Here is a 14,887-nt window from a genome sequence, read left to right as displayed (position 1 = left end):
GTAGTGTTAGGACCTATCTGTCTGCCAACAAAGCTTTTAAAAGTTACTTTTCTAGAGGACAGCGTCCCGAATTTCCCAACTGGTGGTCATGCTGGCTTAGACAATTCGGGGGGGGGGAGGTGGGGAGTGTTATACTCCAAAAAGATAATTCATTCAAGCTCTGTGTAGAAGCATCTTCCAGCTGAACTTGTTAAGTCTCTGAAAACTTTTGACATGACACAAGCAGCACATTCATGTAGAGAGTGCTTCACAGCTTGTGCAAACACCCTTTCACCTTCCCACAAACCTGCCGCAGCCAGGAATTTGCTGTACACATTTGAAATTCCAGTACAGGGTTCTAGACAGAGTTCATAGCACTTTCCCAACAGAGGCAGGCATAAATTAAGCCATGCTGTGGTGCTAGCTTACTTCCTAGTCTTGCTATCCTTTCTGGTTAAACTCCTTTTCCGTTAATCTTTGAGAGCAAGAAGAGAGTGTGATAGCCACTGTGGCACAACCACAGTTTCCAAAGCATCCTTCCTCAATATTAGGCAACTGGTTCATCCCAGCAGAAAAGGAGCCCTCACTGTGCCAGAAAACAAGGAGTGAAACAACCTCTGCATACAAACACAAAGATAGTGTGCCCCTTTCTTTGCACGGTGAAGGAGAGACCATCATAGGAACTCCCAAACCAACCAGGCCTTTCAAGCAGGTTTGAACTCAAGCAGCACATCTAGACCTTTGCCAAGTCTCGCACGTGTTTGAACGAGCAACATTTTTGCTGGCATGGAAATCCGTGGGAAACTGTTCTTGTGCCAAGTATCTGGACTGAGCAAACAGCCCTGTAAACATGACACAGTGATGGGTTCAAGAATGATGCACTTTATGAGAATCACAGGCAAGCTTGTCCTACAAGCTCTGTATTTTACACAGAATTGAAAGATTCAGACTGAAATGGAACAATGACGAGTCAGTTGAAGGAACTATCATGATGCAAGAGACCATCATTATGCTCTACTGTTGAGGTTCAACGCTTTCAAAATAAGAAACACTCAATTTCAAAGAAGGGACAGCTAGGGATAGGGTACAGACCTCTGCAGCTACAAGCCAACTGATCAGTACAACAAGCAGCACTAAGTGAGAGATTATATGAAGTCCATTCTTGAGCCTGTGATGGGCCTAACCATTCCAAAACATTTTACACAGATATGTCCTGAGATACATGTTTTATTGAAAGGCTGAACAAGTAGGTGGGGGAGGAAAAAGAGAAAAGCCATGTATCAGAAGGCAGGAAACCAAAAGGAGGAAGTTGCCAACTGTTCTGTTCATAAAACAGGTGGAGGGACAGGAGTGGTGATGTGGGAAAAACTCCCCCAGCTCCTTTAAAAAAAGAATTCCTCAATTCAAGCCCCTCTCAACTTCTTCCCAAGACTATACACCTGCTACCTTTCCTTGGCTTCCCAACCAGCTTTGCACTTTGCTGCCCTTTTAAACGATGCCGTTTAAAATGTGTGTGCCCAAGGGCATGCTTTTACCACTTACACTACAAGCACTGGGCAGCTGCCGTGGCTCCCAGATGTGCTAAGAACACACTGTGATAAACATATATTTGCTGCTGCTGCAAATGATGATGTTCAGCCTCACCCTCCTGCCGCCGCCAGAGATAACAGTTCTACCTTCACCTTGCCTTGCCACCCAAATAAAAAAGGTCCTGGAACCTCCTTCATCTCTATAATTTTTTAAAAATTACTTCGCGGTTACCTTTGCTCATTTTCTAGCCTTCCCTCACCGCCGGCTGTCTACCTGAGGAGTATAGTGAGTGCCTCCCGAAATTATGTCGCCCCACCACCTCCCGAATCTAGACGAGCTTAGACGTCTGTCTTAACTCTTTTCCCAAATCTCTACCGAGCCATCCCCACGCCCGGGGGGGTGGGGAGCGCAGCGTGTTTACGCCAAGGGAAATCAAGGGCCTTTCCTACTTCAGGTGCCCGGGAGCGACCTCCTCGCCGTTCCCCGCCACTCCACCGGCCAGAGGGAGAAAGACCACCTGCCCCCCCCAAAAGAGGAGGGAGGCGCGCGCGCGCGCAAGGCGGCGGGGAGCGGGGGGGCGCGCCTCACTCATTCGCTCACCGCTTTCAGCTGCTCCAGCCGGTCCTTCATTTTGGACAGGTGTTGCGGTTGCTCCTCCCCCGCCGCTTCCTCTTTCCAGGTGCCGGAGAAGCTGGACGCTCGGGCGAAACTCCCCACAGGGAGAGTTTCTCCAGGAAGTGGAGCCCAAAGGGAAGGGTGGTGCCTCCTCCTCCTTCTCCTCCTCCGCTGGCTCGCTAGGCGGAGCGTTTAGGTTTCCTGAGTCCAGCGGAGAGAAACCACCCTCGCGCCAACTCTAAATCTGTCTCTCCTCCTCTGTGCCTGTGCCTGTGTGTGTGTGTGCGCGCGCGCGCCTGATCCTCGGGCGCTGAGCTGGCCGCAGCTGCTAATCCGCAATGACATACACCATGGGAAGGGCTTGGGGGGGAGAGAGAGAGAGAGAGAGGACGGAGGCACCGCCCACTTCACCTGAGCAGGAATCTCTCTTAAAGAGAACTTTGCGCAGCCAGACCTGAGCTGCGCTGACCGCCAAACCTGTTGGGAAGGGTTTAAAGACGCAGACCCGTCTTGGTCCTCCCCACGACCCGCGCTTTTCAAGGAAATGGAAGCTATGAATGACTTAACTTGGGAAGGGAAGACTACTTTAGCGGACTTCTCTTAGTTTTACCTGGGACTCCAGAACAGGGGAGGCGAGGGGCTCAAGCTCTTCCTAAGAGTAGGCTGGAACGTTTGCCTCCCAAGTTATTTACTTAGGAATAAATAACACCGTATTTGAACATACGGAAGGTGCATCCAGGTTGACAACGTAGAGCATTTCTTGTGAACACTGACCAAAGAAAGAAGCAATTTGCGTTTCTGTGACTTATGCTTTCAGGAATACTTCTTGAGATGGGCTGACTACCTCTGACTAGAGGTAGGAAACACATCCTTCAAAACCAAGGTGAGTGTTGAGTTGATGCCTTTATCAACCCAAAAGGCACAACATTGTGCATGCTGCTTATGCTATTTTAGTTGACCTATAGAGGTACTAACTCAAACATGGCATTCAAAATTTATTTCTTGCAAATGTGACGGTCTCTACTTTTGTGAAATTTGAAGTGTTTATTCTTAAAATTTGAGACTTAAAAAGGAGCTTCACTGAGGTGATAGGTGGAAGAATGTAAAGCTTGTGAATGTTTGTACACTGTCTGCTGTAGCCCGCCCCCCAAGAAGAAAGGCCCACTGCAACATTGTGATCCCAGTTGTTCTTGAGTGAGTAACATTCCTGTATCTTTCTGCATATGGTGTGGAACATGCTAGTGATTTAGAACATTGATGACTTTGCCCATAGTTTAGGCAAGAAGAAAACACACAGGCTTCTGGTAGATGGTCAAGGCAAGCCTAGCTTCTGTACCACCAACCCTCTTAATTCAAAAGAACCAAACAGTTGTGCAATGTTTATATTTTATTAAAGGCAGTGAAAAATAAAAAAGAGTAAAACTTCAAAACAGTTCCAACTATTACAGAAACAGTCAAAAAATAAGCTATCAAAGTATTGGCACAAGAACAATTCCAGAACAATCCCACAAGAAAATAAGAAAGCTAGCTAATCTCTGGCTATACTTGCATCCTGGCACAACTTCAGTGTAGCCTGAGAGCATCTACGGAGTACAATAGCAAAGCAGTAAATGAGCATAGTGGTCTCCTAAGAGATAACTAGGCTAAACTAAGTAACATCTCTCTTCCAGATGAGGCTTGTTACTATCTTCTGCTTCAGTCCTTTTTCTCCTCCTAGATTTGAATAGAGAATAGTTCTTCTCATTTGCGTTCAAACATGGCCATCTGTAATTGTCTATTGCATTTCCCCTCCTGCCATCTGGGCTTGCATTTTCCTCTTGCCTAACAGTCCTTCTCCTCTCATAACTATAGTGCAGGGATGTTGGCAACTCTTTGGGTCTGAGTCTTTGGGTATGATTCCTGAGTCCCAAGCCTCAAGTCCAAGTACCAAGTCCTTATTAAAAAGCTTTTAATAAATTTTACATTTTAAAATGTTTTTATATAAAAAGTTTTTAAGTTGCATCTCCTCCTCCCAACCACCTCCTCTCCTCCCTCCCCTTTATCCCTCCAGGAATAAAGTGCACTGGGTTAGCACATATAGCACACACTGTATGTGTGTGTTATGTGTTATCTTGTCAGAAATAACAAGGCAAATGAGATTTTGAAAGAGCAGTTTCACCAGTGCCACTCGTGCCTTGTGAGTTTCCATGGCTGAGTGGGGATTTGAATCCATGTTTCCTGCATCCTAGTCTGTCACTCTATCCACTAAGCTACACTGTGTGTAGTACTGCAGTATTTAAAAAAATAATAATGGTGGTTTAGCACTAAACCGCTGTGTTGCCAACAACCATATGGAACTGAAAATATAACTGCTGGCAAAACCCACAACGAAGGAAAATGTGATTTAGTTGCCAAATGTTTTCATGGGGACCTCACCCAGGTTTAGGTGGAATGTTAGTTATTTATTAGTTACATTCATTCCGTGCTTTTTCTGTGACAAGTTTTAAGATGGTTATGGTGCTAAACTTGCATGCATGCATGCACATACACACAGAGTTTAAAAAGAGGAAAGAAAAAGAAGCTCCAATGTGGCAGGAAGAACAGGAAAATAAACCCAGAAATAGCATGTGAAAAGGTGTTAAAAAGGCTGTGAGAAACAGCATCAAACTGCAAATGTAGCATGTGTATGTTGCAAGAGAAACCACCGGTTCAGTCTGATGGAAACTACAGTACTGCCACTGCATGCTACAGTGTTTCAAATATGTATTGAGGGACTAAGGACTACTGGGAATGCATCCCATCGAATTCCAAAATAAGAGTGTTAGCTTTGGGGCATGTTATTTCCTCCTGCTCTATGTTCAGAGAGGTGAAGAGCAATGGAAAACAGAAGAAAACTGTGAAGGTAGAGCAGCATGGGCGACTGGAAATCAAAATGAAAGTGTAGGACATGGGAGGAGAGGTCACTCTTACAAGGCACATTACTCTGAATGCCAAAGAGACAATACATGTATTAACGTTATTGAAACACAGAAGTATGTATATACATGTGAGAGAAATGGAATAATTAAGCATGAAAAGTAATTTAGAATTATATGCCATTAAGTCAATTCCAACTTTATAGTAACTCTTCCCAGGGTTTTCTAGGTAGAAAAATGGTTTACCTTTCCCTTCTCTGGGGCACCCTGGGACTGTGCAGCTTGCCCGAGGCTACATGGGCTGGCTCTTCTCGCAAGAGGCACAGAAGAGACTCGAGCTCCCAACCTCCAGCTGCACAAGCAGATAACTAACTTGCTGAACTGTCCACCCAGCTAAGCATGAAAAGTACTAGGATTTTTTTAAAAGGCTCCTATCTCTTTTATTGTTACGTGACATCAAGTTGGAAGTGACTTATAGCCACCTGAATAGGACTTTCACGGTAAGTGAGATATTTAAGGAACGGCTTTACCAGTTCCACTTCGTCAGTGAGTTTTCATGGCTGAGTGGGGATTCAAACCCTGGTCCATCACTCTGTCCACTATGCCTCACTGGGTACCATCTCTAGGGAAGTAATTTTAAAAAATCAGAATTTCACCATGATTTGTGCTGAAGAAATTGGGACATGAGAAACATTGTATGGAGGCTGCAAATTAAACTGGGCAAACTGAACAGTGGCTGAAATCTTGTTTGTAATGTGTTCCAAAATGTAGCTGTCCATCCATTCCTCCCTGGTAAAAAGAGCAGCACTGCCACGATTCTTCAGGGTTCACATGCATGCCTGAGAATTGTGGTAGGAAAGCTTTGCTTATTAGGGAAGAATGGGTGGAAAGTTACTCCTTGGATTACACTATGAACAGGATGTCAGCCAGTGTATGTACACAGAGGAGTTCTTTTGTTTGTTTGTTTTTTAAAACTGTTTTAAACTACGTTATGTTTTAATATAGGTAACTGATTTAACTGATTTGTTTTTTGAAAACTTGTGAAAGCAGAACTTTATAGAGGCCTTTAAAAACGTCCTGCCTCTGAGACAGGAATTTATTACTTTTATTTCAGAGCTTTGTTTCTGTTGCCATATGATTTTATTGCATTTTGCTGCAATTTGTCATTCTTCATAGCATTCTTTATATTACTCTGTCTTTTTATGTTGCCATTGAAGGGTGATGGTATTTTATGTCAGTCTAATTCCTTTGTGTTAACCATCCAGGGTAGTGATTTTTCACGAAGTCGGGTGGTATAAAAATGAAATAAAATAAATAAACAAATAATTGCCATAGCTATAATTTTTTTCTTTAATTGCACTGCATTTAGGTCCCAGGACTTTAAAAGGAAGGTGGATTTCAAATGAAATAAAAGAAATAATGCCATTTGGAGCAAAGCAGGGTGTGGAAACCCCCACCCCACCCCCAGTGCCACTCTTCATGAGTCTTCTTATTGCACAAACCCTGACAGCAGAGGCATAAAAGCAAGAAGTTGTGGGTGGGGGTGGGGGGCTATCCCACGATATTGCAAGGGTTCAACTCTCACTTCAGCTTTTGTCTCTGAAATCTCAGTGAATGGGATGTTGCTGAGCTGGGAACTCTGACACATCCACACAGGGTAATCCATTAATCTTTTATAACTGCCTAGCTGGTGAATTTGTTAGAAATCTAAACACTTTTAGCTAAAGAGTTGCACAGCTAGCATGTTAGGTATTTATTTGCCTTTGGGCTTTGTTTGAAGTTAGGATTCTTGGAGGACCCAGGCAAGAAGGGTTTCACAATGTGTTTTTTTTTCTTTTGTACTTATACAGTATGTTAGCCATAAATCCATGGTTGTGTTTTCGTACACACTTTTTGTATGGCGGCAAGGGACTCAGGGCTTGTGGCCCAGTAATTTGAATGGATGTTTTGGATGCAATGGGATATGAGATATGGAGGTCTGTAGTGAACAAACATGGGCTCTTAGAAGACTCAGAATATAAGCCAAATAATTTCTGTTGGTTGGTACTGCTAATCAACAGTACAAAAATCAAACATTAAAAAAGGATCCTTTTGTGACAGCCTGTGGCTTTGGGGATGGCTTTTCAAAATCGAATTTAGTGTTCACATATGAAGATTTTTTTTCCCTGTGTAATAAAAAAGGGAAAGTGTTTCAGTTTTCACTTAAAGCTACCTGCTCTGACTCAAGCTGATCTAAGATGGCATTGTGAAATATCTCATTTTACGTTGTCTCACTTGAGTTATTGGCACCAATCTTTAACCTGGAGTTTCATTCAATTTCTGCGAATTGTTTAGCTCTGTTTAATTATCCCCCCTCCCCAATGCGGGTGGTTGCCTTCAACATTTTTTTGTGTATCTACACATAGTAATCAAAACTTTCAGATGAAAATATATAGTTTGAGATCCTTTGTACTCCAATAATTCTAAAACATGATGGAAAGGATATCAGTGTATAATAGTGTGCTGCCATCCATTTGTACAACTCTATGCTGATCCCCACTTCATGGGAAGATGGGATGAAAGGCAGTCTGGCAGCTTCTTGCAATAAGCACACATCACTTCAGGCCAAATGGAGACCACTTGCAATGGGATTGCACCAATATAGGTTGCCCTATACTGTATTGCCTTTCCTCCTCATTAAAGAGAAATTGCTAAAGTGAATCAGGGGTAATGGAGGTATGTAAAATAAGATAGGCAATGTGAACAGCCCTCTCTATTAGCAGTATTGGAAGAAGAAGAACAACACAACAAGGAGATGTGCAAACTCTTGCCAGTACAAATGAGCCTCAGACATGACACTTGGGAAGTTTCTTTTAAGAAAAATTAAATACAATAGCAAGCTGATACCAATGCCATCTATAACTAAGTGATAGTAGGATGTTTCTGTGGGACCAAGAGTATCATCCTACTGCTTCTCAGGTATGGGTGGCTTTAGTATGCCATAGCATTCTTTTGACTTAACTTCCTAAGGATAGGTCCCTGGAATTTCTCACTATTTCAGACAGTGAGGAGAATTAAGCTATGCTACAAAACTATGCTACAGGGTACTGTTCTGGGGGCCCTGAAGTGTATTGTATCTCAAAAACTGCCTCCTTACTGGCCCTAGTAAAATTGACACCATTTACAGTAGTATTAAGCCTTCTCGTGCTATGGCATAGTGTGGGTCATTAGACCAATCTTTTAGAATCCAGGCAGGACGGGGCTGGAGGAATGTGGAATTAAACTGTGAATATTAATATTTCTGATCATGTTTTCCCTTTTCTTTACATGCATGCAATCATTTTATCATACTCTTAAAATTCAGTAGCATTTGAATGAGTGATCTCTGGGAAGGGGCAGCAGCTGGTCATCCTTGTGCTATTGTTGCAGACACACTCTGCCAAAACAGGTCTGGGGAACTTCTACGAGATTACTGTCTTTCCCACACAATTAACTCTTAAGTACTATTAAATCCATCAATGTTTGCTGTGAGATACATTTTCTAGTAGTGGCTGTTTGGTACAACAATTATTTAAACAATAATTAGTTAAACTGTTAATCTCTCCTATAAATGTATGTACTGCTGTTCTTTTAAAGTCTTCTTCATTTGAAGAGAAGTACATTGTGTTCTCAGTTTTCTGAGTAAATAGTTTCCAGTTCATGTTCCACAAGCTCATCTTTTAGTTTCAAGGATCTGTGAGAAACTACCTGGCCTCAAATAAAGAACACCCATAAAGAATCTGTGGGAGGCAGAGATGTTTGTATGAAGAAGAGAACCATTGTTTTGATAGGCTTCTCTGCCAGAGCCACAAAAGACCCTTGGAATCTTGAAGTTCAACATTCCATTGATGGCCATCAAATACTTTGGATGACTTTTGAGTAAAGATGCCTTTTTAATTCTCCATGATGCTGTTTCACTGCTCATCATTTTAGTAATGATGTCCATCCCTCTGTCATATTGCTGCCAGCTAACCTCTTACATTTTAGTGCTGATGGAAGATAAAGAAGAAGTAGATAAAGGTGATGATGACAATAGGAATGATTTTCTCAACCAGGGCAGCTACTAAGAATTGAATCTATACATGGAAAGATGGGCCAGGCAATTTGCAGTACAGTGGGGTCTCTACTTAAGAACTTAATCCATATTGGAAGGTGGTTCTCAAGTTGAAAGTTCTTATGTTGAATCTGCATTTCCCATAGGAATGCATTGAAAACCATTTAATCCGTATCTGCTCTTTTCTGTCCATAGAAACTACTGTGGAACCCCTATTTAAGGACTTAATCCGTTTTGGAATGGTGTTCTTAAGTTGAAACGTTCTTAAGTTGAAGCAAAATTTCCCATAGGAATGGACTGAAAACCAATTAATTTGTTCTGGCTGTTGTTTTTTTTTTTGTTATGTAAAGGTGCGTTCGTACTGTACATTGAAGCATTAGTTCCCATAGGAACTACAGTGGGGTCTCTACTTAAGAACTTAATCCGTATTGGAAGGTGGTTCTCAAGTTGAAAAGTTCTTATGTTGAATCTGCATTTCCCATAGGAATGCATTGAAAACCGTTTAATCCGTATCTGCTCTTTTCCGTCCATAGAAACTACAGTGGAACCTCTACTTAAGAACTTAATCCGTTTTGGAATGGTGTTCTGAAGTTGAAACGTTCTTAAGTTGAAGCAAAATTTCCCATAGGAATGGACTGAAAACCAATTAATCCGTTCTGGCTGTTTTTTGTTGTTGTTGTTGTTGTTATGTAGAGGTGCATTCATACATTAAAGCATTAGTTCCCATAGGAACTAATGCAAAGCTGGTTAATACGTACTCTACCACTAGGGGGAGAATTTTTTTTTAACCTAAAATGACCTAAGGTTAAAAAAGAGCAGGAAAAGTTTTTTTTCCTGTTCTTATCTTGTATTTCTGTTCTCAAGTAGAAGCAAAATTTAGCAAATGGAGCTGTTCTTAAGTTAGATTGTTCTTAAGTAGGGATGTTCTTAAGTAGAGACCCCACTGTATTAGGATAAGCACAGGAATTATTGAATCTCTGAGATTTTAGATTGGAGCAGGCTCTTGTGTAAGAATCACAGAATTGAGTATGTGTATGCATGCATGAGACAGTGACATTGACAATGCCCATTTCAAATGTCTGTACAACACACATACAGCCATGTTTATGCTGAGGCACTGAGCTGTGGCACCAGATGGGAGAAAGGAAGAGCCTTCAAGAATATGAAGAGTGGGTACTTAAGCACTGAAACAACCACACATAATGAAGACAAACTTTCATTCTACTTCTCCAGCACCATCTGCCCTGAGAATTTTTCTCTTCCAGACTTAGAAGAGCAGATCATTTCCCTGGGACTTCAGATGCTGTCCTGAGACCTGGCAGCCATGCATGTAAGAGCATTCAGAAAGTTTTACACCTAATGCTACTGAATTTCTACAGCTGAGGAAGCTTTGGCCAGATGTCTGGGGCAACTCCTGCAGTCCTTTATCAAAGGTTGTGCCATCTAAGGCTTCTGGGAGTTGAGGTCCAAGAAGGGCCAAATTTTTCCTATCTTTGGTTCAACAGCAGCTCTGCAAAGCAGACTAATGTTAGTTTGGGTTTTGGGTCCCCATCAAGAGGTGGATTGAAAGGAGTGAACATTAAGAGACAGTAGCTTCTCTAGGGCTGCTTAATAAGTTAATGGCTACAATAGGATTTCAGCAATGGGTTTAGCGACCCAATTCCTAACCACTGTACCCCACCATCTCTTTAAAAATGTGTGCCTGTATAAAGACAGATTAAGTTGGAAAATCTTTCCACCATCACTGCCTCTTTGTGTCACAAAATGCTTCCACAGCTGCTAATCACCCAAATGTTAAAGGCTCAGACACCTGCAAGAAAAGAAAGATGGTGATTCTTGATCTAGCCATGCCATCTGTGCTTATTCTAATACTGCAAATGTCTTGCCACATCTTTCCATGCAGAGAGCCAGCTCTCAGCAGTTTTTACAAAATGCTCACCTGGACTATATCCAGCTGTGTACCATAGTTACAGATTTAACATGCTGCAGTTATTAAAATGCTTCAAATGTTTGATAACATTGGGCTTTTCTTATCAAAAATGAGCTTATATTAATCAACAATGAAAAATGGAAGCTTTAATAAATGTACACATGCTGTTATTTCTTTATTTGTATCAGAAGCATCACAATACAGTTAACAGAATGAAATATAAAATTAGGCAATAGCCTGTATGTAAACAAATATAAAATGCAACGTAGTTAACAAAACTAAAATTATAGAATTTAAATTATGTATGTCAGATGATTTGCACCCAATAACAGGCATTATCAAGGGCATTTCAGACAACTGACATGTTATTTCTTCTCCACAGTCTCAAAGACTGTCAATGCAAAACCCTAGTTTCCTTAGATGGAGATTGAGAATAGAGTCGTGAACAAATTAAAAAACAAATCACCAAATTCATTCAAAAATTGCCAATTCATTGATTCATATTTGTATGAATCAACGCCCTGAACAGTTACGTATTGACAATTTTTTTGTAATTTTTGATTTGTCAAATTTTTTGCCTATAAAACACACACACCTCAGGTACCTAGAGACATCAGAATTGCAGGGAAGCTTCCTCTGACTCTCCTCTACAATCAATCCAAGCAACATACCCTCTAATTTTCAGCCCCACTGGGTGGGGCTCAGTCTCTCTCACTTGCGTCTTCACCCCTGTGTGAGCGTGCAACTCCACCCCCCCATGCACAGGGTTCCATCACGACTGAAACCAAAGGAGTTGAACACACTGTGTGGAGGAGGAAGAAAGCTGCACAGAGGGAGGTGGAGTCATGCATCTGTGTGGCTGAGAGGGAACGTTGCCTCCAAGATTGTTAAAGACTGGGTTTCAGATGTCCAAGTTATACACCCACAAAGATGGCCTTCTAGGAAAGTTCCCCCAGGCACCAAGAGACACCAAAATTATAGAGAAGCTTCTACTGACTCTCTTCTACAATACCTTCAAGTTTAGTGACGGTTGGATTTCCCCAAGCCAGGCGTTAAAGGACGTTTTCCAGGGGGTGGGGAACGACACTATTTGTAGGAGTGTAACTTGGATGTCTTAAACCCAAATGTCATCAAACTTTGACCCAACTCCAGGAGGCAGTGGAAGACAGGAGGGCCTGGTATGCTCTTGTCCATGGGGTCACGAAGAGTCGGACACAACTTAACAACTAAACAACAAAAGGAAGGGAAGCTTCCCTGTGAATTTGGTGCCTCTAGGTATGTGGGTGTGTGGGCATCATAGAGTTTTAAAGTTAAAAAAAAAAGAATTAATCAATCATAAAAAAACATAGTTTGTGATTCGTTGACCTTGATGATTCACAAATTGAAACGAATCAGTTTTTCTAATTTGTACCCATCTTTAATGGAGACCTTTTGCACAGGCAGAAAGTTGATTAGGGTGAGTGGCACATTGACTCAAGAGTAGACAATCTCCTGAAGTACCAAGTTAGCCAACAAGAAATACATGGGCTTGTGGAAGGAGCACTCTCTGTGGACAATGAACACAACAGCAGAGTTCCCCACAAGGCTGAGGAAGTACAGAAAAACCCAGAAAATTAGCAGCTGGTTCTCTCAAAGTGCTAAGAATGGAAACAAATATATTAGTTCGATGTGGTTATGACTTCCCATGTAAACTGAATGAGACACACAATCTGGAACAAGATAATAGGGGAAAGAAAAAAGGTCAAGAGAAGATGACAATGCCTGGCAAGGAGACCCATCTTGTCCTATATCAAGTTGCCACTGGAGGGCAGAATTGCCTCTTTTTCCAAAGGAGCTCTTGCGTGTCGTCTTTCAATCTCTGACTCTCCAATCACTGTGAAACACCAGTAGGGCACAAATTTTAATATGAAGAATTTTAATTTGCATCCCTGCAAACCAGGGTGTGTGTAACTTTAAATGTAATGACTGTAGAGCATTTCCTATCCAGGAAAAGCGTCTTCTGATAAACTTTTTGTGCACACCACTTCTGCTATCAATTGCCTTTCCAACTTTTAAGTGTGTTGCTCCTTGACCAAACACCAATACCCTTCTTCCCACACCCTTGTCTTGTTCGCTTCATTTATTAAACAAATTGTACGTTCAATGTGAGTTCCACTGACGTTCATTGATATACTTTGAAACAGAACTGCTGCAGGAAAAACTTAGGATAAGGTTAACCGCATTCTGTCTCGCTTCTGCACTCTGTTCTCCTTTGACTGTATTGCTGATACTAAATAAATATTAAACAGCACAACAGTTCCACCAGCCCTTCCAATGGTGATGATATCAACTAACCATTGCAAAGCAAATTTGGAAATTGTATGTGTGGTAAATAATATGTGCGAGATTTCTCATTACTTCTATTCATTATGAGAACTCAGTGGGACTCCAAAAAGAGTCATCAATAAATCCTTGTCCATTCTTTTCAATAGTATTTTACTGGCTAAATTATGCTGGATTGCAACTATTTCTGAAATATTCAGATGACTGTTAAAATAACCAGAATTGATATAATTTCTTGTAAGAGCAGAGTTTTGTTTTTATTTGGACAAATTTTTCAGGGAGAAATTGTGGTATATATCACTGCCTGTAGTTTAAGTAATTAATAAATTGGTATGTATAACCTGTCTAATGTTTTCTCTCTTTCTCCAGCTGTACAACTATCAGTTTCCAACTGCATACTAAAACCAGCCAACTAACCTACCCTGCATGGAAGCAGTTAGTCTACTGTAGCAAGTACCCAAAAGAGTCTTGCAACACCTTAATTTAAACCAAATTAGAGCAAAACAAATAGTTTTACCTGGTGGGTGCTTTCTTTAGCATGCAGTACCGCTTGTTTGGTGTCAAGAATCCATGATGTTCAAGAACTCCTGTTGGTCTTCAGTTGATGCCCTGATCAGCCATTCTGTGGTATCCTACAGTTCAGGAAAAATCAGGAAAAGGCCACGTGGCTATAGAAATGATACAAATGCAGGAGCAAATTCCAGACTGCTAGCTGAGGAGGCGCTTGAAACCACCTCCCTTCCACCCCCTCCCCTCCCCTAGAGCATTTCCAGACTGCAGCTCTTTCCAACTAAGAAGCTGGCCTGGCCTCAACATCAGCCACGTGGCTTTGGGATAACAGCATATAATTTTGGAGGTACCCACAAGTGATGCACAGCCTTGAAGAATAAGATTTATCGTTGGAAGAGCCCAAAACATTATGCCAAACAAGACCTGTGAATCTTTAAGGTGCCACAAGACCCTTTCTTAGTTTCACTTTTCCTTCATGAGCCCCACATAATTGCCAGACACCGAACAGAATGTCCTCCTGTTCCTTGTGGCTGGAGAGATATTTAGATTCCCACTTTCTAGGTTCTTCAGCTGGCCAGGCACTTGGCCATTTCCTTCAACAATTTCCATGTTTTACTTTGACAGCTCCACACTGTTCATGATGCATTTGTACAGAATTTGCTGCAGAGGAGAAGCATGCCATTTTAGAGATGGTTGCATCCTATAGACTCTGGAAAGTATGTAGAGCCTTACGACAGCAGCAGCAGCGATTATAGTTTCACACTTGTTATCAGGTCCAGTTGAAAGGAAACTGTGAAAATATGTTGTAGATAACGATCAGTGAATCAATATCACATGTTTGGCACTACTGTTTGGCTCATTCATTTTAGCTGAATCATTTGTTCATGTTTAGTCTTTCATTCTGTATGAATTAAGGGCTTTGCTCCTGCTGACTTTTTTTGCTTTTCCTCTGGTTGTGGACCACTGCAGAGATTTTGCCCACATTGTCCCTATCATAAATATTTCATCATCATTGTATGAAAGTAATTGATGTAC

The 14,887-nt window shown here is 41.6% G+C and overlaps 1 protein-coding gene and 1 long non-coding RNA gene across 9 annotated transcripts in view; one reads left to right on the top strand and one right to left on the bottom strand.

Moving 5' to 3' along the window:
- Positions 1–13,995, bottom strand: part of STX3 (syntaxin 3) — a 65,870-nt gene extending 51,875 nt beyond the window's left edge. For 5 of the 8 annotated variants that reach the window (XR_012082366.2, XM_072985463.2, XM_020792333.3 and 2 more), the window contains exon 1: positions 2,110–2,496. Coding sequence is in view for 4 of the 8 variants with exons in the window: in XM_072985463.2 (XP_072841564.1) it covers positions 2,110–2,139 (30 nt within the window). In the remaining 4 variants the exon portion in view is untranslated. Of the gene's footprint in view, positions 1–1,740; positions 1,809–2,097; positions 2,497–13,859 lie in introns of those variants that run through there. The other 3 variants (XM_072985465.2, XM_020792334.3, XM_072985466.2) reach the window with 3 other exon arrangements.
- On the top strand, positions 2,870–13,866 carry LOC110078322 (uncharacterized). The gene is made up of 3 exons (XR_002300417.3): positions 2,870–3,007; positions 10,356–10,420; positions 13,712–13,866. It is a non-coding gene; the product is annotated as an uncharacterized LOC110078322 (long non-coding RNA).
- Positions 13,996–14,887: the final 892 nt, after the last annotated feature.

Source organism: Pogona vitticeps, chromosome 1 (genome assembly GCF_051106095.1).
Source record: "Pogona vitticeps strain Pit_001003342236 chromosome 1, PviZW2.1, whole genome shotgun sequence".
In the NCBI taxonomy this organism is placed as follows: domain Eukaryota; kingdom Metazoa; phylum Chordata; class Lepidosauria; order Squamata; family Agamidae; genus Pogona; species Pogona vitticeps.
This window is presented reverse-complemented; position numbering and strand designations above follow the sequence as displayed.